The following is a 23,283-nucleotide window of genomic DNA, read 5'->3' on the forward strand; positions in this document are numbered from 1 at the left end:
GGGGGGTGGTTGGTCTGTGGGTTGGACAAAAAAAACAATTACAATATGTCATCTTGGACTTGGAAACTGTGAAAGGCATTTTCTAAAAGTATTTTCTGACATTTTACGCTCCAAACAATTAAAAACAAAAATAACTGTTAGCTGCAGCTCTACTATAAACTAATATTACTAAAGTATACACTATGCACCAAATATTGAACTGATTCTGAGGTACTTTAACAAAGCAGATGATCAATTAATTAATCTATTAATTGTTTGAGTCATTTTTCAATGCCAAATACTTGTCTGTTGCAGCTCCTCAAATGGAAAGGCCTTTTCTCTCATTCTAAACTGTATATTTTTCTGTTTTGGACCATCTATCAGTCCATCAGGCAAAACAAAACATTTACTGACGTCACCTGTGAAACTGTTACAGGCTTTTTTTTTTTTGGTTTTATGACATTTTATAGACAAAAACATAATCAATTAATTGAGAAAATAATTGGCGGATTATGAATGATAATGAAAATACTTGTTTGTCACCCGCACACTTACAGACATATTTGAGAATAGCTGTTTATTATTTTACTTTTTAGATTTGTTGTTTATCTGTTTATGAATTAAATATGTTTTGTTTTTGTACATCACCAAGACAATTTTGAAATACATCACATTGGGCTCTGGGAAACTTCTGGACATTTTTGTTATTTTTTTTGACATGTATAATAACAGCTAGTTGAAGTACTAATGCTCACTGACTTATTTAGAGAACAGCGGTTAATTCTACAGTGTGAATAAGCTACATACTCACTACCTAAGACTTGTATGCAGTATGGAATTGGGACACAGCTCGAGAGTATCCTTAAGTTTCAGACAGTGATGGAAGTTCTTACCTTTCCTGACTTCAGTTAACATGTCTTCTCTAATTTCAGTACAACTACCCCTCTTCACAGTTCACCATTGTCTATTTCCAGACATCTTGAAAATTTCCAGTTTCCACTGCATCAGTCTGGTCGAAGCACCCAACCCGCCCCATTGATACATAATGAGCTAAACAACACGTTAACAAGGTAGACTATCACAAATGAACGAGGTGATGATGACCAGCGATGAGGCACTAGGCTTTGCTCACTGAACTAGAGAGCTCCCTCCGCCTAATTTATTATCACTACTTTTTACACACAGTTGCTTGCTTCCGTCTTTAAAATCCTAGCAGCAGAAATATACAATCTATGCAATTCATGAAAAAGGGGGGAGGGGGGAACTTTGTAAAAATTCACATTCATTCTTTCAACAAAATCTCAAGCCCCTCTGTACAAGAATTATTGCATTCACTGTTCTATTTGTTGTCATACAAAACAAAAACAAACAAAAAGAAACAAAAACCCCTCCAAAAACAATCACATAATGAAATTAAGAGAAGAACAAAAACTGCATATTTAAAAATCACCACACCATTGTCCAATATATTACCATCCTTTTAGACATTTTCTTTACATAACATATTTACATATTAGGCCAATTTTTCTTAAAGAATTTGTTGAAAAATAAGGGTCAGGGAGCCAGGCAGATGTAAATGATGATGATGATGATAAAAAGGTTAATATTACAGATGGGCTGTGCCTAGATGGTAACGTTCCTCCATACCGCATACTGTCCTCTGTACACGTGTCAGGAACAAAGTCCTCAGCTTTCACTCCTGCACTTCCTCACTCTCAGTAATAAGTTCGCATGTGCCATGGAGCAAGGTCGATGGGTCTTTGGTGCAAATGTTCCTAGTCTTCTCTCGTTTCCCCTTCACCCAACCCCCGTACTGATAAGCAGTTAATAAAAGTACCACAAAAATTAACAGACGCCAAACCAAGTAGAGCAGCCCTATACCTTGCCACACATTCAAGTACAAATTAAAAAAATAAACAAACAACAGAAAAACAAAAACAAGAGAAAAAAAAAAGCAAGACAGCGGTCCTCAGGATAAAACGGACAATAGTTCTGGAGCTAGCCAGATACGACACTTCAACTTCCTCAACACATGGGAGCGCCCTAATGAGAAGCGCTTGAGACCAAATGGCCCCTGTGTTCTTCTTCATTGGTTGTTAGAGGTTTCTTCGCATTTATTTGTTTGTTTTCCTAGAAGAGTTCATCATCATCATCATCATTATTTCTTTTGTAGTTTCTTGCCTTTCCTCAGGACGAGCTTGTTCCTGATGTGTCCTCGCTTCCTCTTGGCGGTCTGCTCAGACAGAGGGGGGAAAAAAAAATCTATTTACAAAACATTCTGTAACTGAGATAGTTTGATCCAGAATCGACGAGGTATAATTGGACATAATTGATGTGTATATGAAACAGAACTCATTCCTGTGATCTGATAACCATGATAAATGATGAAAGATGTCACGAGAACCAATACTTGATGCCAAAATTCTGAATATGTGACAGTATTTGTTTTTCTACAGCACAGTGGGAGTAATGCAGAAAAACAAGATATTGTACTGTAGGTGCCGTAGGTACTGGAGATGTGATTCTTCTGGGACTTAAGAGTGTAATACAATACCCCCTACAAGCGTCTTAGTCTGACATCAAACTTGAAGAGAAGAAGAATATAAGTGCAGTAAACAATAACAACAACAGGCAGAATGGCAACAGCAAGTGCGGGTACAGCAACAGGTCTGCTGCGACTTTAAGGAAAAAAAAACAAAAAAAAAACACAGCGTGTGTGGAGATATTTTGTATTTGATGCGGATCATCAGGGACAAGTCATAGATGACCAAAAGCCAGGATGCAAACAATGCCACAGAGCATTTCAAATGAAAGGAGGAAACACCTCAAACTTATCTAAGCAGTTCAAAGACAGACATCCGGGTCTTTACACAGAATTCTGTGCGAGTGAGTTTCAGTTGTTAAACTTTATATCAACAACATGTTGTCAAATGTTAATGTCCTGAATTGTTACTGTTATTTTTGTAAATTGCAGCAGCTGGCATCAAATTTCATAGGTAATGTCACCGACTACAAAAGTTCTGGCATCGTGACATTGCTATAAATGATTACGACTGATTTTAAAGGGTGACAACAATCAATAAGTACACATTATACACAACATCGTTTTTTAAAACTTAAATTGGAGAGTTGTTTAGTATTGGAAATATTCATAAAGAGTAACTTAACTCTCCATATGAATTAGTCGGTTATATATAGTCACTTTATTTCACAGGTTCCAGCCGGTAGTGTTTGTTATAACAGATGTTTTTTTTGTTGTTGTTGTTTTTTTGCCTTTTCCAACAGAAAATCCAGAAATTTTGTCCTCAGAACCAAAAAAGTGAAAAATCTATGACGTGGATGAATGTGCTTCTATTACAAAGCAGTGTCACTTATCCCACCCACACACACATCCAACCCTTTACATATACATACATAAATCAGCTGTCAGCAGTGTGGGGAGCATATAGTATGTTAATCTAAGCTAAAATAAGTAACTCTTCAAAGATGTCCCATGGAGACTTGGGGAAGCTCAACTCGAGTCACTGTCACTGCTTTCCATGTTGGCAAGTGAAAAAGATGCTTCTTGTGAACGGGACAAGTTCAAATGAAAACAGGGTGTTAAATTGCTCTTTAAACACACTATCCAATTTGCAGTCAGAGTCAGACAAACCAGTAGAGATGGCTGTTTTTTGGTGGCGTAACTATTAAAAAAAAAAAAAATGTTTAAAACCGGAAGGCAAAAATCAATGCACTGTGATGTGACATCTATCACTGAAAGGACCGACCTCTTTATAACGAAATCTTTCCTGTTACCTTTTTGGAGGTGTACTTCTGCTTGGGCACTACACTGCGAAGCTTGTGGTCCAGAGGCTCTCTGTTGTCCAGGTTCTTCACCTTGTAGATCCTGACCAGCCAGTGCTCCGAGGTGAACGCCTCCTCCAGGTGCTTGAACTTGATGTCCTTGTTGCCGATCTCAGCGTTGCGTGTGCGATCGAAGCCAGGTGGTGTCCGGAAGTCCAGCTGGGACAGGGGAAGGTCGTCATTTCATTAATTTGCTGGCAGCTAGTGGTGTGTCTCGGTCAAAAATGACACATGCAAACAGCTTTTTGGTTTAAAGAAATACAGGGTTTCACAAAATTAAATTTAAAGTCTTTTCAAAAGTACATAGACTGCAATTTAATACCTGCTTAACGATGATACTGGCTAAAGTATGCTTGAAGTACATAATTAATTAACTGAATGTGGCCTAGGACTGGATAAGCAGCAGAATGAATGGATGGATTAACCAATTAAAAATAATTCATTCTTTTTAGAGCTGCAATGATAAGTCATCAAATGGATTAGTCCACTGAAAGAGAATCTGCAACTATTTTGATAATCGATTAAACATTTCAGTCATCACGAAAAACTGAGACATTTTCTGCTTTTAGCTACTAAATGAAAATGCTGCGTTTTTTGTTCATATACGATAGTAAACAAAGTAGCTTTGAGTTTCAGACTGATGTATGAACAAAACAGTCAAAACAGCAGTCTAGAGAGAAGACTTGTAAAATAAATGTAAGACTTTTTAATACCCTCTGAGGCCTTTTAAGGAGAAAACCTTTAAGTTCTAAATTCAAGGCTTTTAAGACTTCAAGACCTGCAGATACCCTGTAATAGTTTGACATTCTGGGAAACACTGCCTCTTACCATGAGTTAGATAAGAAAGCAAAAAGTTTAACTATTCGTTTAAAGAAAAACTTAGAAAAGGGGGAAACTTGTGCTACATGATGAGACAATAGTCTTATGAAGACTATGAAGAAATGCAACTTCTTTTTCATTTTGTCCCAGCCCACAGCTGTTTTATTAATTTAAACATTAGCACTTAACAGATAAAAACAAGGACAAACATAATTTAAATATAAGTATAAAAGAAAAACAAAATGTTTGATAGCACTTTGATGATGGCGTAGTGTCTGCCCTTTAGCAAATATTACATCACACTTTGTAGGAGCCACTTACAGCCTCTTGTTCCTATTATTCTGCTGAAAAAGCCCTTGACTGCTCCCCATCCAGCCTCTGCTCCTGTTACTGTGTCCTTCTCACATTTGATTTGCCCTTGTTACCTCGGTTCTAAAAGCGACACTCTCCGTCTACCTTTCCTCTATTGTATTTTTCTCCTGTTTCCTTCTTTCTTTTTCAGACCTTATTTTCACTCTCCCTTTGTGTACCACGTCCCTATATACAGTAAATCCTGTACGCCTTCAGGCTGCTTCAGAGGACACAGAGGATGAAATATTAGATTATTATTAGCCACAAAAGTTTAGTCTCTTGACACATATATATTGTGCTTTTCAACTTTTCATTTAAATGTTATGAAAAGGAGATAAATGTGACTGTTTTGGGACCATGCATTGATTCTATTCATTATATCCTCTCCACTCTGTACTGTATTATGCATTTTCAGTATTATCCTTTAATCTCTTGCTGCTATAAACTGCATCTTCAACTATCCTGTACTCTTCCACCCCACTCTTCTTATTGTCTTTTCCTGATGTCCTCTAAGCCTTATTTCCCCTTGTCACATCCCGTTTCCATAAACCTAATCTACTTTCTCTCTTCCCTCAATGGGCTCACTGCATCCTATCCTCTGTCTCCTACTGTGCCTCAGTCTCTCCATCTCTTTCCACCGGAACATCTCTGTGAGCTGCATAGAGCTTTGGCTGTCTGACTGCGGATGGCGGCTGCATTGATTCTCCCATCTCAGCCGAGCTGTTGGCCGGGCCACATCTACAGCAGGGATGGAAGCACCTGGCAAGAAGGATCCCTCTCATCTCTGCTCCTACCTGCCAGAAGTGGCCGTGGCACATTTCAAAGCTTCTGCCAATCCTTCAGATTCCTCCTTCGTCCTCTTTTTCCTCCAAAACGCCACTCTCCAAACATCAAGAGATCCCCAAGGCATCTCCTTAAAACCTGTTCTGTCTGCCTGTCAGCCACCTCTGCTTTTAAGATACACTAGCAAGAAGGTTTATACCTTTGGTGATGGCAGCTGCTTGCTATTCTTTGGTAAAGCTTCATGAAATATAGTAGTAGTATTTTTTTTACTTCTTTGGTGAAGGCAGCTGCTTGTTACTTTCTGAAAATGGCACAGAGCTGGAACTTATTATTTGTAAGTGGATCATAACCCTGGAAAATCTCTTAAAATTCAGAAGTTTCACTCCAGCCCTGACTTCACCTCACAAAGATGGAAAAAATGATTTAGGACTTGGTTTTTTGCAATGTTACGTGGCCAGAGAGTGAAAACAGTCTTTACTTAGAACTTCTCCTCTCCTCACCTGCATTTCACCAAATCGATAATAGGACATCTTGTACATGAGACAGTTGAGCAGAGTTGGTGAACCGGCCTTGTCCACCCTGAACTCTCCTTGTGGGGTGAAGTAGTCACTCTCCTGAGGAAGACAAAGAGGGAAAATGAGGTCAAGAAAATGAGAGACAGGTATTCAATTTCACACTAACAGATAGGGTTCAGAAAGGACAGGTCCATGAAAATAAATGAATTGTATCAATTTCATTAATCAAAGCTACTGTGTTCACATAAACCTGTTCTCAGAAAATGACAATTACTACATTAAATGTTAAACAATACCATTTACAGCACATCCCTGAAACAAACAATAATTGACTGCTGTTTTCAGTGTGTCTCTATGCACTTAAAGGAAATTCACAAGATGTTAATTAGTGGACTTTAGAGGTGCTTGTATGTGGATTTTGCTAACTCTGGTGCCAGACAAGGTGTTTTTGCCCGTTTTTGTCTTTTTGCTAAGCTAAGCTAACAATCTGCTAGCTGTGTCCTCATATTTGCCAAACAGAGTGCTATCAAGAAAGCGACTAAGCGCATTTCTCAAACCTTTGAACTACAGTATTAAGTACCCGGGTTACAGTCAGCTTGCTCCAGTAAGCGGATTTCTAAAATGTCACGTAATCAAGAAACTCAGTTCTGTATTTGGGGTTGGGGGATTAGAGAAACATGGTTTCCCCAAATATATTCCTTCTAGAGGAGACAGATTTCTTGGCCATGAATACGGTTGACTGGGTTTCTAACATCCTTTTTACTTCTGATTATTCAGTCCAGCTAAAACTGAACCAACGCAAAGTAGTAGCCTTTGGAAGTCTAAATACGTTGGTTTCCACTGATGAGCACTTCACTGTAAGCAGCATATTGCTTCCAAAATAAGGTCAGAGTAGAGGAGAAATCTGGTTACTATAGCACATGTAAATTAATTTTGCTGTTGCCTATGCATTTTGATTTCCCTGTATAGTTTGATTACTTGAATGCATGTAAACCTAATGAATGTGTTTTTGGGGCTGATTCTTGCAGTGATGTGTGGTGCATTCATGTGCTGAGGAAGAGCTTCATGTCAGGTACTCTGCCTTACACAGGTAGACAGCAGTAACTAAAGGAAAAGTGAAGTTGAAAAGAAGAGGGTCTGAACTGTGAAGGTTGCTCAGCCAATATGTATAACATCTATTTAAGTTGTAACACCTTATTTTTAATGTATTTTTAAGATGAATATTCCCAAAAAAGAAAAACATAATCAGAAACAATCTAAAGGAAATCTAAGCTAGGCTAGTTAGCTTTTTTCAGGACTAGTTTCCTGTCTCACACTCACCCTGATATCCTTCGGGTGCTCTCCTTCCGCTATCCTCACCATCCACAGGAACTTGTTTATATCGTCCCCTGAGTAGCCGATCACTCCTCCGAAAATGATCAACACGTAGTCCACATCTAGCGACCTCATGATTTTATAGGCTGCACTCTCATTGGATGACATGGCTTTCCCCACCTGAAAACAGCAATGAAGAATGACAAGTCACACTTTAATTGGGGTTTCTTCGGTTTCACAAAGCAGGGTGCTTCAACACAGAAGTGGCACAAAAACAGGAATTATTAAAGAGAGATCCATCATGCATTTTCTGTAATTACATTTCCCATGGACAGGTGCTGAAGAGACAACAGGCGGCAGGTAGAAAGCGAGAGAGAAGAAAGCTAGAGGGCTTTAACAGACTTAACTAAAAGACAAAAACATTTCTCTACATTTGGCAGCAGAGAGAGAGAGAGAAATAAAAAAAATAAAAAAATCAAACCCATAGAAACTGACAGCAATTAACTGAAATCCCCCTACAGTGTAAATTCAATGGGAAAAGTTTAAGCAAACAAGATTATCTGGCTTGTTGGAGGGAGAGGTTTTATACAATGTAGCAATTACATAAAAAATTCACTGAAGAGCTTGCTAATCATGCAGCGGCTGCTAGAAGAAATCATTTGTTTCCCCGTCTATGCCTGCATCCAAAGTGCACAACAGGAAGACAGCACAGAGATGAAGACTAGAAACAGAATAAGTCAGACAAGTGACAGGCAAATGGCTCACCAGTGCTATATGACTGTTGTTCCATGTGTTGTTATCTACGAGCGTGGTCCTGTTGGCCATGCCGGCAATCTGGTAACCGTAGTCCCACCACGACATGACGCGGGCATGCTCGTCTGTGTTCTGTCGCAACCAGTAGTAAGCCTCCCTGAAGTCATCCAGGATGTTACGCGTCCTAACAAGGAAAATAAGGTTGACAGGTAACACTGTCGACAGGCATATGGCTGCGGAGGCTATTAATATTTCAGTTAAGACTTTGAATCAGAAGGGCAACAGCAGCTGAAAATAGAGCATCTGTGCATAATAAACTGAGGGTTAAAAAACACCTCACGCTTTGAACATTTATGTCCTAAATTTACCTCCAGCAGCGGGAGCAGACATAAAGCCAGGCAACCAATTAACTGTAGGTATGGTAATCATATTATGTCTGTGTGTGTGGGAGTGTATATGTGCGAGAGAAGAGTGACAGCCATGCTGCACCCAGTAGCACGGCTAAACCATTGTCTGACAACTGCAGAGGTATCATTAATATATGTATGAGAACTTGCGTCTACCATTTAGTCATGGCCTTCAATATTTCCTGCCTAATGCTTAAAGAGAATAATTATGCCTGTAAAGACTCTCAGAGAGAATAATATATCAGCTTTTTGTAAATTCAGCGATGGTCCACAGATGTTTTCTGTGACCTAGAAACACTAAGTTAAGCAATCACATTAAAGCTTATAGGTGCACTTATCAATATTTCCACAAACCTCTTATGAAATATACATGTCCTCCCTCTATCCTGCTGCTCTGTGTGTTTCTGCATACATACACATGCATTTGTGCTAATTCACATGCAAGGTGGAGCACGCCATCCCTCTGCATTAAGACCTATTACTTGAGAGTTTTCCCTACTCTTTGTGGCTATATAAAATCCATCAACGCATTACAACTGAAGTGTGTGTGTGCGCGTGTGTGCGTGCACGTGTATAATTCGTACCCGTCGTGGTTGTACGAGGCGAGCACCACACTGGGACTGGAGTAGGCGTTGCTGGTGACCCAGGTGCAGTGGACGGCGAACATCATCAGCAGCATCAACATCAACATGGTGACTATGGACTTAATGTTTGGACCCAAACCTTCCTCTGCTTTCTCCTGCTCTGACACATGCTTGCGCACCTTTCCAGCCTGCAGGGGGAGACAGACACTCTTATGATGGAGGGCAAAGTCTGAAGGATTCCAGAAATATGAATTATTGCGTGGAATAAATTATTGAATGAACTAATTGAACAAAGTATCAGAGAGCGTCTTTAAGCTTTCTGTGCTGTCTGAAGATGTATCACTGAGGATTGTGAGATGAACCCGGTGATGAGTTAATATTATTTTACTGCAGCTGCAGGGAATTGCAAAGAAAACGAAAACTCTGGTGAGGATCAGAAGTGCACATTATGAATGTGATTCTTTAAACAGCGTCTCTAATTACTTCCTCTGAAATTGACACTGTGGCTGGAAGTGAGCAATAATAGATGTTAATGAGACGAGATAGCATTTGAAGTCTGTAAGAAAATGTGAGAAACTGAATAGATCGCTGAAATTGCTCCTGTTGGTCTGACTCTGAAATGTAAATACAATTTAACTATATAACGAAGTAGCTACTGAACAAGGCACTTTAACAAATACATGTTGAATTATAGGTTGAGCGTGTGTCGTAAATGCACCCTGTGAAGCTTTCATGTCAAACATTATAATGCCAACATTCTGTGAAGATCAAGCATCTCCAAAATGTCAACTTTTAAGGAGCTAAAACAGCCCTGCATTTTCTGATTTGTGACATTGTATTTTTTTTTTTGGGCTAATCCAGCATGTTTCTAAAATATTTATTTAGCTTAAGCAGTAGGATAAATCAGTCAACCCATAAGGGAACAATTTATGAGATACACTGTTTGCATGGACCAACTACACAGCTACGTTTTATTGTTGTTTACATTCAGTGTTTTTCCAAAAAACATTGCTAGTGTTCCAGAGGCCTGAAGAAACACTGAATGACTCTCACACCTCAAAACATCTGCAGAGCCTCATGTTTCGAAACCTGCTGTGTTTCTATCATCTTCAAGTGTTCTCTATTTCTTTCTTCTCTACAGCTCTGCTTTACTTTTCAGGTTGTTTAAAATGCATGGGCAGCATGTATTAAGTCTTCAAGCATATCAAAAGTGCATTACTGCATTTTTTTTCCTGCCAGTGAAGCAAGGGTGTGCAACAAACACACTCATCTTAAACACAATAGCAACGACGCTGTCTTCAAAAACAACACATTTCATTTTTGATTTTACAAAATGTGTTTCATAGGCACACGAACATTTCAGCAACACCTTCAGAGGAGAGGAATTATAATATGGACTGGTGTAAAAGAAAACCACAGAGTGGCTCAACAGTGAATACAGCAGTCAGTGGAAAACTCTAACAAAGTGAGACAGCTAAAAATCATGGCAACAGCATCAAACAGTTGCAGATGAATCACAGTTGAATCACAGTTTACCCAAACTGGTGGTGAGTGAGGAGGGAAGCTAACAAACGGCTGACTGATAAATCCAAACCCCAAAGGGTGCTATAAAAGTGTGTAACAACAGTAACTAAGCAAAACATCTCAGTGACTGTTGTTTTATGACACTTTTTCACTTTTTCTGGGGTTTTTTTGTATTGAATTTTAAAATTTTTGGAAGTAAAAATCTAAGAATCGTGAGATATGACCTGTCACAGGACAGTCAGTGAAAAGACAATTGCCTCAAAGACATCAATACAGTATCATAATGATTCCATCTTGACCTTGTCATAGAGATTCCCAGAATTCCTCTTGTCATCTTCATCACTGCTGTCTTCAGCAGGGGGTTTCTCCCTCTTTGTGTCGTCTCCCATGTAATGCTCAAAGACGCTGGCGAAGGCCACGGCTGACAGCATGCACACCACCGGCGTCAGTGTCAGCATCAGACGCACCATCACGCCGGCAAAATAGACTGCACTGATGGCGTACAGGGCCACTGGAGGGAAGAAGAAAAACGTGGCGGTGGGTGAGAGAGGTGGGAGTAGAGAATGAGAGAGTGGAAACAAAGAAGACAAAGGTCGGATGAGGAGAAAGAGGTGTGAAAGTGAAGGGGACACAGGAAATGAGACAGAGAGTGTGAAAAGGAGATAAAGAAGACGTGAAAAAGAGAAATTGAGTTGGCAGAGTAATGCTGCATAATCAGTCTATGTTAGATGTGCCACAACTCAAAACCCTAAATGGAGAGAGTGCTGGCTGCTCTCTGTCCTTGAGAAGCGCCGACCCGGCTCAACAGGTGCATGGCTAATCGATAGCGATAATTAGCTGAATCCAGACTGAGGCAGGAACAGGCTGCTGACGGCTCAAAGGTTCTCTGCCCTTGATCTGGGTTTGTCATATTGCTACCCAGTGGTTTTGTGAAGACGTTCATTCCTACTCCATGTTTTTCTTTGAGGCTGTTTAAAAGCTGCGAGTACATCACACTGCTGGAGGCAGAGACGAAACCGTCCAGGTGAGAATCAGTCATGAACCAGGAGGCATGCATTCAGATCACCAGGCAAGACTCCTGATCACTACACTTTGTCTGGCCATGTTTTTTGGTTTTTTTTATATTGACTGTTTAGATACATATTACAAAGCATGTATGTTTATTATAGCTTGCTGTTAACAAAGCAGATACATGACTGTAACAGCAGATAGATTAGTGATTAAAGGGCTATACTTATTAATCTGACAAACGATGAATGGCACAAAAGAGTTGTGAGGCAGCAGCAGCTATTTCAGAAAACTCCTGTTCTAGAAGCAAAAATCTCATGCACTCTCTCCACAGACTGAAAGTCGGGTGGCTGACAGTTGGATAGACATGAAACATGAATCAGCATAAGAAATGATAAGCTATGAAAGAAAATATCTGGTTCTTCGATAAAAAAAATAAATAAATGAATAAAAAAAGTTGAATGCACAACCCTGTGTGCATAAAACACCTGAGGTGGGATGTTCTCAAGGTGACTCTCAATGTGCATTTATGTATGAAATATCCAATCAGAGCATAAAATTCTGTGATGTGTGACACTAAATGATGGTGGAAGCAAAAATTGAGGAAACTGATACTAACAATCTGCAGCTTCAACTAATTTATTTTAGGTAAATTTTGGATGAATACAACAAATACGACACACTGTGTTCACAAATGTAACCTCTCCGATTCATGCTTCGCGTTTCAACGGCGGCTGAGGCTCATGGGTATTGTAGTATTTAGAGCCATCCCTCCACTCCATCCCAACATCCACTGGGGAACATTAATGCCAATGACAAAATTTCATGGAAAAATACATATTGATATTTTAGTCTAGACCAAAGTGGTGGGCTGACAGATGGACTGACAACGGATGACCTTGCCATCCCTAATTGCATGCTGCTGGCATGGATGAAAACATGATTTCTGAGAAACATAAGTTCAGATAATCAAAATAGGGGGGCATAATGCAAACCTATAGGATTGGTGCATTATCCAGCTTTTTGTAGCATACTTAATATTGAGTGTCCTCTCTTTCTGTCTTGAGTTACACTGATGAGATCCTAAAAAAAAAAAAAAAAAAATTTGATAAAATGTTCCTACCAAACACTCGTTCATCGTTGATGTTCTTGATGCAGAACCAGAGGCCTGCTGGGAAGGTGCAGACCAGGATGTGGAGGTCAAAGAAGAAGGAGACCCATGTCGTCGGCTGGTGCTCCGACACCGACGCTATGATGGGGATGTGGATCTTTGCATAGCTGGGGATGGAGGGAGGGAGGTTGGGGGGAGGAGGGAGAGACAGACAGGATGTAATTCGTGATGGGTTGAGCGCGTTGGGAGTGTTGAGACAAATTATACAATAGATCCTCCTGATTAACTCACAGAATTATGAGAAAAAAAGATAATTTACCTCCCCAGCATGCTTATGGTAAAATATGAACAAATTTAGCATTACTGATGAGTAGTTTTCCTTTTTTTTCCTGCTGGTTTCTGATGTGCGTCTTCCCTCTTTATTCATTATGTGCTTTTACACAGAAATTTCTATATAATTTTAAATAGTTCTCTCTTAAGCGTTTTGTGATTACAGCTGGAAAAGAAAACACACAGCACATTAAGGAATTAGTATCAGCCTCCAAAGGAAAGAAGAAAAAAAAACAAAAAAAACATCCCATACTGCCTCAGTCAGCAAATGGTGGGAGAATTGATTGGGTGTGCTGAAATACCAACACGTTGCAGTGCATTTGGAGAACACAGGGTGCCTGGTGCTATTTGGAAGTAACACAATAGTTCAGAACAGAGCCTGTGTTGTACTGTTTTCCCCTCTGGGATAGTGCAGAGGAGGGAGGCTATAGCTGTCTTAGAAGACACACACATGCATTCGATTGAACAAGTGTTCCATTGACAGTGAGAGTGTGAAGGTCAGTGGAGCTTACCCCGTGTCCCAGAGAGAGTAGAAACGACCACTCCATGGAGCGATGTATCCTAGAGAAAGAAAACACAATCAGTGAAGAAGTATACTATAGTGGATTTCTTATGCTTTCCATTTGAGCTTTGGAATACATGACGAGCTGATAGGTAAAGACAAGCAATGATAAAGGTTAGTTATAGTAAAAACAACTTTAAAATACTTTCATTTGGGTGTCCTTTGCTACAACAAAGTGTCATTATTTATACGGCAAACTCAGCCCAACTGTGCAGCTTTGAATAAATAAAACGTCAAATACTATCTGACCCACAGGCCAGGAAAAATGTGTAGCAGAGATTGCCTGAAGACAATGTAATGGATGTCTACAGTACAGTCTAACTGTTCACTGTGTGAAACTAAATTGAAATTTCCATCCAGTTATTTAAAGCCCCTGAAAATTGGTTTCTGAGCTTATGGTATTTCTCTACAACAATAAATATTCATGACTAAATACACAAGCAAGATAAAAGATGAAAAAATATTCTATTTATTAAGAGTTTTAAAAAAGTACACTGTGGAGTTTCTGAACACTAGAATCCCTATAGTGTAATGCTCTGGTTGTGTGTTTTAGTGAGAAACGCTGAATATATTCAGTAGAGGATGGCTCTAAGAGTCAAAAACAACTAATCTGCTTCATCAGGATGTGGTTTGATCAGATATTTGTGACAGAGCTGCCAACATCAGCAAACCCCTCAGCCACCATGACTTTCTGACTGAATGTTGCTAAACTCTGATAGGCACACAGCAGTTCTCTATGCTAAGAACTTGACAGAGAAAATAGGTTCTCTGGGTCTTTAAGAACATTCAAGTGAAGCCCTGTGACTAAACTGTATAAAGCTGAACTATCTGCCCACTGTGGTTCAAACCCAATAAAAACCTCAGAGGAGACTGTGTCAATGCTGAAAATGTATTCTATTGATGGTACTTAATTACTGAAATTGACTTGTTTATAAATGTAACTAAAACCATTTAAGCTGCAAATTAGACCGCACAGGGCATTTTATGTTCGCATACAAATGTCTTACGTTGGTTAAGCTTTGATCTGGAATACATTTCGGCTCTGAACTGTTGCCTTGGGGCTCTCAGCCAGTCACACACATTCACAGACAACACAAACAAAAGCCTCAGCTCCATATTTTAAATTTTGTGACGCGTTTTCCGCAACATATACAGATGTACCATGTCAAGAGATATTGAAAAATGTGTTTAATATGATGACATAATCACCATCGCAAAAAAAAAAAAAAAAAAAGAGCACTTTTACCATAAGAATTTACAGAGCACTGAACAAAGCAGGCGAGAGAAAGAAGTGGAAAAGCAGCAAAAGTGAGTTGAAGGATATATTTTGAGAGGTGATTTAAAGGATGACACTGATTTAACCGATCAATACTTGGCTCTGTGTTCAAGATACTGAGGAAACCCACCAGGCTACTCTTCTGTTGCAGAGATTTTTATGAGATGAAAAACTCTGACAGACGAGAGCAGGGCTTGCAAAGACTTGCTACAAAAACTGGCTTATCACCAAACAGTCGCTGACTCCCACTGCTCCATTCAGATGGCTGACAGATCACAAAGTTTATCGGGCATCCAGCTAAAGCCAGTATACCCAACAGACCAGACGTCTGCATCAACATGAGTGGCCAGTCAGTTCTAAAGCAGGCAGGCAGGCGACCAATATAAGGACGCCAATATTTCTGTAGATGTAATGTGCCACCATCTCTTTGCCTTGGGCAAAAGGCCTGGCTGCAGTGTTTACATAATGCAGAGCGACAGAATGTCAGATTTTTGTTTAAGGCCAGTAAATAATCTGCCACAGTGATCAGGGCGAGAAAACCAATATATGATGTCAGGTAAAAACAGCCACATACTTTATTAAGGCTCATTACAGACTGCGGAAAAGGATTGCACACACTACCTAAGGGGATAAATGAGCTCCCTTCTTACACAGAAAACTGTATTAGCTTTCTTGGGACCAGTCTGAGTTAATACACCACTAGATAAGTGAAGCGAAGCCAGTGTAATGCTGTGGAAAGGAGTTAAAGGAGTTTTTGCTTTGTGTTTTCCATCACTTGGTGCTATAAGAGCGTGTGTCCTTTAAATAAGTCGAGATGCTGAATTTGTCAATTTGTCACTTAAACAGGAAACAAATAAAATTAAGAAATAGCAAAGAGGCAACATCTGAAAGTCCTGAAACCCTGAGGCATCCACTGTGGCCACAAGCCCAGGCAGAGCTGAAGATAATGGAGAAAAACATAAACAAGGACAAAGATCAACCAGCTGGTGGTGCACATCAGGGTTCAACCAGGCTAGTCAAAAAAAGAAAAAAAAAAAACCCTCGACAGAGCACGATCCTCCACAAACACTCGACAGTTCTCAAACTTACAGAGCTGTTTGTTTGTATTTGTTTATCATTCCCCTTCCAGGTTTAATCTTCTGACAAACCAAGCACTGATTAGCAGCCCACTGGGGGAGGACTGGTGGTCAGGCCATTACAGGATAGTGTTTAAACAAACTAACTTTTGGCAAAAAGAAGAAAACAAAATCTAAAATGGCTGAAATCCCAGGTCTGGATCACCATCAAAATCCAGTCAACTGATCCTTGCACAAATGGCTATTTGTCCAGCAAATCTCAGTCAAATTCAGGATAATTTTTTACATATTTTGCTAATAAACAAACAAACAGATGGGGGTTAGATATTACCATCACCTATTTTATTATTGGAGTATAACACTCTTATTAGCCCATGATCCTACAGTAAGAAGACCAAGATAAAAATCCAGGACAGACTAGATTTGGGTTTAACAGTTTTTGTTGGCAGTAGTTCTGTTTAAATATTCACACATTATGATTGGAAGATGATCTGACAATGTATCACTGGGCCACTCAACTTTACCACACGACAGTGTCTCATACATATGCTGTTTTACTTGCTGCAAGTGATGCTAATTACTTACTAGCAGTGGGCAAATAATGGTTATTTTTATGGTTGTATTTTCAATTAACGTAGCTTAAACAGTGTCAGGAAACATTAAGAACATTAAGATGTTTTTTTGCCATAAATCAGAAAAGTTTGTCCATGTTTTTAGAAGGAAATGTTGTATAAATCCGGCTATGAATGAAGGTTTTTGCAAAGGGGTTTGTTCATATATCAGAGTATAGAAAGCATGCATTTTTTTTGGAAACCAGCATTTGCAGAAACAATATCTAATATAAAGGAAATGACCATGTTCAGATCCAATAACATGCGAGAGAAAGTGCTCTACAATGACGCAATCCGACAAAGTGCAGTATTATAGATTTGTATTTCTCTCATTTTCTTCCCACTAGTCTGAAGGAAAACGTGATGGGAGCAAAAAAAGCACAAAATCTCAAAATTGACCAGTGCATGAAAAAATGATGTGTTTGCCTGCTGTGTTTCACCTTAAATTTGAGAAGCTGGAACCAGAGAATATTTGGAACATTTTTGCTTAATAACTGACTGAAATAAATAATTAATTATTGTTCTAATCAATTTTTAGATGATCAACAAATCAACAAAATGTATTTACTACACTCTCAAGGACAAAACACAAGACACTAAATGAAATGGTTTATAAACACTGCCTACATGTGAGCAGGACATACAGACCTGTGTATGTGAGATAGATCACGGTGAGGAAGACCACGCCGGCAGCCAGAGAGACTCCGAGGAAGAAAAGCGTCTGAAACTCCTGTCTGGTAAGCCTGTCCTTCAGGTACTGCAGGAAGGCATAGGCTTGGAGAAGTGCAAACACACCTGAGAAAAAGCCACAGTGAGAAGCAAAAGAATGAGCAAACATACAAAAGGAACTCACACAGAATATCTGAGGAGGGCCTGATTCATCCTGCCTCCTGCAGGGTACCAAGTGGGTTTTCGTGGCTAAGAAGTGCCGTTGTCAGTTTGGCAGGATTCTCAACAAAGCAGTTTGCGATAGCCCCTTTGGCTGTTCATTCAGATGTGAAAGACAAATACTGCGGGACAACATATTTCAAATGCATGAGACAGATTTGTGTAAATAAGCCGTTCTCTTTCCCTCGCCTTGTCTTTCTTTTTGCAGCCCCTTTGGTCACACGTCTTTCCTCCGTTCCATTGCTCTGTCACTTTTTCAGTGCCGTTTTCTCCAGTGCCTCTCTTTGTTTGCATGGTGAATTTGATCTAAAAAATTGAAAAGAGGCCTGGTTCCCCTGTTTCATCACCTCCTGTCCTTTTCAAACCTTGTGTGAAATCACCCGACTCCTCAGCTCACCCGTCACTGCACCGCTCACAGCAGGTTTTACCCATTTCCAAGGTTAAGCCCCAGCCTGACTCCTCAAGAGCCACCCTGGCGCTAACACGCTTGTCACTCTATGCCACCCTGCCTGCCTGCCTGCCTCGGGGGCTGATATCACAACGGTACCGACAGGTCCATGGCTCTGTCACTCTCTTCCTGTCTCCCACTGAGCTCCCCGAATGCTACCAACAGATGTTCTGAACAGCTGCTACCCTGGCGACATAAAAACACACTCGCTCTTTGAGAGATAGAGAGAGAGGGGAGCCAAAAACAGAGAGAGGCAGAGATGATTTTTGGTAGTGCGTTCTTCAAAGCCTCTCATAATGCTGTTTGTGCTGTAGACACCCGGAAAAACAGGGCGCTTCAATGTAGTCTTCAGCAGTGTAAAGAGAATTCTCAAAAAAGGTTCCACTCAGCTTCCTGAAGCTGCCAAGTCCTCTCCCAATCTGGATGTAAATGAACACAAGAGTCGTGCACATACATGCGCACCCTTCCATGCTGTCAGGCAGCAGATGGGCCCACTCCTGAGAGGCGAAACTGAACAAGCTTTAATAAACTCTCCACAAGCCAAAAATGAAAAGTACTTTAAGTGCTTAACCCATATGGATGGCATGTGAAGCTGCTTACTTATTTCTATTGGGCAAGTACTCCAGGAAGGTCCTGTGTTCATCTTCAGACAAAGCATGACTAACGGTGTCAGCACAAGGGGATTCAATCCCTGCTGCAGCCAAGCAATCCTAAAGTGTGTGCATCCTCGGCACTGTAAGGTGCTTTGGATAACAAAGCTTAAGTAAAGTCACACCTTTAATACATGAACTACTGTTGTCAGCCTGAACCCTTTCCCCCTGTGTTTTGTGGCATAAATTTGTTGGCAGGGTCATGGCAGGTTGGAAATAGATGCTATGCATTGTATCTTGTTTTTCTTTGTAGAAAAACCCAGACACACGGTTCGCTCAGTTACTTCATGTAACTTCAAATAGGATTTTTCATACAAACAATTTAACTGTAATTGAAGGAATTCATGATAAGTCTGTGTTTTAGTTTTTCTGGCCAGTTGTGTGTAGTTTAACACGCTGTGAACACAACACTGACATATTATCACCTAACTAAGATGATTTGATGTGTTAGCAAACAGCGGCCTGTCTAGACATTGAGTACATACGACATTAGCATTCATTTGGAGTCGTGTTTCTGGTCACTTGAAGAATGCAAGTTCAATGTTCACGCTCTTACTCTTGAGGAAAGTATTTGGCAATTTAGCTGCTAAATACAGGATTGTTCACCAACCAGTTGCTTACTTTGTCTGCCAGTTGGTGCACGGCAGCTAACGCACAGTGAGAAAACATTGATGAGCGCGGTGAGAATAAACCAAAACAAAAAACAATAAGCTGAAAGACTCAGACACTCCAGGAGATAGAGGAGGGTGGGACTTACCGGCAGCAGCCATGTGCTCACTGGTCCTGATTGGCTGGAAGCCGACGAAAGGGATCTGCATTGACAGTACGAGACCCACAATGTAGAAAGTGCTGTATGCTGTGAAGAGACAAGAGACACACCAAACCAGATAAAAAATCAAACAATCAAAATAAACTATTGCTCTACTGAAAACCCTCTGTTCCTTTCCACCACTCAGGTTTTGGTCTCTCTATGGGAAATCAACCGCAAAAGTGGTATTTAAAGTCTATTGATTTTCACTGTTGCACCTCAGAGGGAGTAAATACAAAATACCTAATCCAATGTCATTTACTGAGAAAATGGGAGCTGGCTCGGCGCAGTGTGGCGGGGAGGCCTGGAGTGAGACGACGGTGCTGAGAACAGTGCAACTCCCACCTTTGTAGCTGGGGGAACCGATTCGCAGACGCACCAGCTTAATTAAGATTTCATACTCTTCCTGAAGAGTGCGCTTCGTTTTTGAAGTAGTTGTGACCGCCCTCAGCAATCTCTTTCTCACACATCTGCTATTGACTCAAGACAGAAAAAGAAGAATTGTGAGGGAACATAGACTGCGAGGCATTTTTATTAAACTAGGATTTTCTTTTTTCTCTGTATGTTCCTGCGTTGTGACTGAGAGACACCTGGCTCTGAAAAGAAGAGCTGGAAGGTGAAGAGAGGAGGGAAGGTGACAAGTATAGGAAGTGCTTGAAGATGTAATGTCTTTTCTGTCAACAGAATATGTCTACAAATATATTTCTCCATCTCTCGTTTGCTACCCAAAGGTGCAAGAGGTTGCTGGATGACGTTCAGGCTGCAGATATCCTTGAGGAACAGCGAAGGCGGAAGGAAATTTTCCACTTCGTCTAACAGCTCTGTATCGCCTAGTGGTCATTGTTGAAGAACCGTTTGGAGATAGAGCAGAGGTAGGTAAAAGCCTTCTCACTGTGAAGAGGCCATAATTCATTTTCAAAGCTCTCAAAGACTCTGCTTTGCAGTTACACTGAATACAACATATAATCATATGTAAATGATACTTGACACGGCATCATTTATCTTGACCACAACAGGAGTGCCTGTTGTGAGCTCAGGGCTAAGCTGACGACGGATGTGTGTGGATGGTGGAGGGTCTGAAGGATTGAGCGCGAGTTTTCTGAGCCAACGGGTAATGCGCCGGAGCTGCCACGTGCTCTCTGAAGCTGGGGTGCTCTGTGGAGTAACAAGCCTATCCTCTTCACCAGCGCTCTGAGGATAAAAACGAGGATAAGGTAACAGGTGGCTGCGTTTACTGTTAAGTGGTGTGTGGGTGTGCGGATGTCTGCACTGCTGATGATGGAATGCTTATGGAGGTGAGAGATGAGCACAGGCGTGACTGGGCATTTGAGCTTGTTTCAGGGTCAAATACTTGGGCAACAGTGTTGGGAGTCACATGAGGAGGACTGGCGTTTTCTCTGTTTACTGCAAACATTTCTATTCTAATGGGAACAGATCTGAAAACACTTTCCATGTCAGCTACTGTTTGTGGGGGAGTTTTAAACATCACGTCACACACTAAAAATTGACTGGTTTAATTGCTTGTGCCTTTTTGTGTGTGTGTGTTTGTGTGTGTGTGTGTGTGTGTGTGTGTGTGTGTGTGTGTGTGTGTATCTTACCGATGTAGACTCTTCTGCTGTAGCGTTGCATCAGCAGCAGCACAAACACATGCAGAGGAATCAGGTTGATTATGAACACATAGCCACCCCACGCCGACACCTAGAACACACACAAACACATACGTACAAATGGACATTATTCTTCATTTACAAAGAACTGAAAGGTCATATATGATCAATGATTCTTCAATTTGTTGTTCTGTATCAAATGAGCTAACCCTGCCGAGCGGGGGTTGTTGTCCTGGTAAAATTCTTCACATTAGCTTTGCAGCAAATGTGTGATTTTCCCTGGTGAAGGGAGCTTATCGAAACCCAGTCCAGTTGGAAGACACTGGGGGGCTATTTTACAAAAGCAGCCATCAGAAATCCAGGATTACAGAAAAAGCAAGGCTTGACCGAGTCTCGTCAATGCATCCTGGCTTTATACGTTTCACACTGGCCAAACCAGGATGAGGAGGTGCAACTAGGTGAAGCCAAGTGTAATTAACTTGGATAAATGCGCGTTCACAGCTTTCTTTAACAGACCACGAGGTTGATCACAGATTTCCTGACGCAAAAATGGAGAGGACGCACATCACACCCAGTGAGCCACAGCTACTGATGGAAACTTGTGAGGAAATAAAGTATATCATATAAAAAAACAGGAAACAAGTCTTCTGTAATAAAACAGCAAGAAAAAGCAAGGCAAACAATAGTGCACCGACTGAATGTTTAAGTAGAAGTAGACCAATGTTCTCGGCTCATAAAGGAGCACTATGTCACTATGTCAAAGTTGTTGTTGTGCGTTGTTCGTTTTAGCTTTGATTGGTTTGTATGGAAACTAAAAATGAGAAAACTGCTGCCACGGTGCATTTGTGTGTAATCACAGGTTACTGTAGCTTGTGAACTCAGTACTGTATGCAGCTTGCCACCTCTGGCAATACTGAATGTGTTTAATGCAACAAAAACAGAATTCACACATACTACTATGGCTGCAGCTAACAATTATTTTCATTGCTGAATAGCCTGCCAATTACTCTCCCTATCGGTCAATTGATCAGCCTATGAAATGCCAAAAGACAGCGAAAAAATGCCCATTACAGTTTCTCAGAGCCCAAGGTCATATTTCTAAAAGTCTTGTCTTGTCTGACCAACAGTGCAAAAGCTGCGAATCCTCAGATTTGAGAAGGTTCAACCATCAAATGTTTAAAGTTTTTTTACTTCAAATTTGAGGCAGTTAATCAATTATCAATATAGGTAATTCATTTTCTGTCAATTGGCTGGTTGACTAGGTGACTTACCACTGCAACACTAATATACAGCAGATAAACAAAAGTAAAAACTAAATGTGTAATATGTGACTATCGTATGACCTTGATTTGCAAACACAATTTTAACTGTAAAAAGGAAATCGATCCATACACCCAAAATGCCCTTCTTACATGCATGCAACTCTGCACAAAATCCCCTTCAACATGTTGACAAGAATCACTCAAGAAGGGAAGTAAAGACATCTTACTGCCTCCTGACTATTAGACACAAGCACACAGCTATAAAAACAGTGACGTATATAGAATCTATAAAAAAATAGGCAATCATACTTTGCATGTTAGATGTAAAATGTGAGCTGAACCAATAACTTTAAAAGCTCCACTAAAATTATTCTTCAACTGCTTTTGAGGTCCACTGAGTATCATAGCAGTGGATGTGGGGGCTATAAAACTACTCCACAAAAACATCACCAACAAATTTTCAATAGTCTGTACTTCACTACAGCAAAGGGCAAATGGAAACAGTGAGAGCACTAGAATGAAAGTCACAAGAGCATGGAGAAAGAGTAAACGAATAGAGAGAAAGCAAGAGTGTTCAGAAAGAGAGCAAGACAGAGCAAAAGAGAAAAGAGAGATATAAAGTCCTAGAGATTACTACTTTAGAGTAATTTTAGAGAGTAATACTTTATTTGCCACAGCTCGTCATAAGGGCCCCTATCGCACCTCCTGAGTACGATGAAAAGAGCATTCATTACACTTATGCAATCACAGGAAAAACAAGAACATCATGTCTAA

At 40.3% G+C, this 23,283-nt stretch overlaps 1 protein-coding gene across 1 annotated transcript in view; it reads right to left on the minus strand.

Moving 5' to 3' along the window:
• Positions 1–131: 131 nt before the first annotated feature.
• LOC111657652 (dolichyl-diphosphooligosaccharide--protein glycosyltransferase subunit STT3B) overlaps positions 132–23,283 on the minus strand; it is a 77,828-nt gene continuing 54,676 nt past the window's right edge. Inside the window, exons 5-16 of the mRNA XM_087175037.1 lie at positions 21,239–21,338; positions 19,590–19,688; positions 17,495–17,641; positions 13,834–13,882; positions 13,004–13,158; positions 11,172–11,383; positions 9,349–9,536; positions 8,370–8,541; positions 7,611–7,784; positions 6,276–6,389; positions 3,775–3,981; positions 132–2,212 (exon numbers count right to left, since the gene is read on the minus strand). Coding sequence (XP_087031163.1) covers positions 2,138–2,212; positions 3,775–3,981; positions 6,276–6,389; positions 7,611–7,784; positions 8,370–8,541; positions 9,349–9,536; positions 11,172–11,383; positions 13,004–13,158; positions 13,834–13,882; positions 17,495–17,641; positions 19,590–19,688; positions 21,239–21,338 — 1,692 coding nt within the window. The 3' untranslated portion in view covers positions 132–2,137. The remainder of the gene's footprint in view (positions 2,213–3,774; positions 3,982–6,275; positions 6,390–7,610; positions 7,785–8,369; positions 8,542–9,348; positions 9,537–11,171; positions 11,384–13,003; positions 13,159–13,833; positions 13,883–17,494; positions 17,642–19,589; positions 19,689–21,238; positions 21,339–23,283) is intronic.

This window comes from Seriola lalandi, unplaced genomic scaffold (genome assembly GCF_002814215.2).
Source record: "Seriola lalandi dorsalis isolate HSWRI2012SDOR001 ecotype SW California unplaced genomic scaffold, Sedor1 jcf7180002054408, whole genome shotgun sequence".
Lineage (NCBI taxonomy): Eukaryota > Metazoa > Chordata > Actinopteri > Carangiformes > Carangidae > Seriola > Seriola lalandi.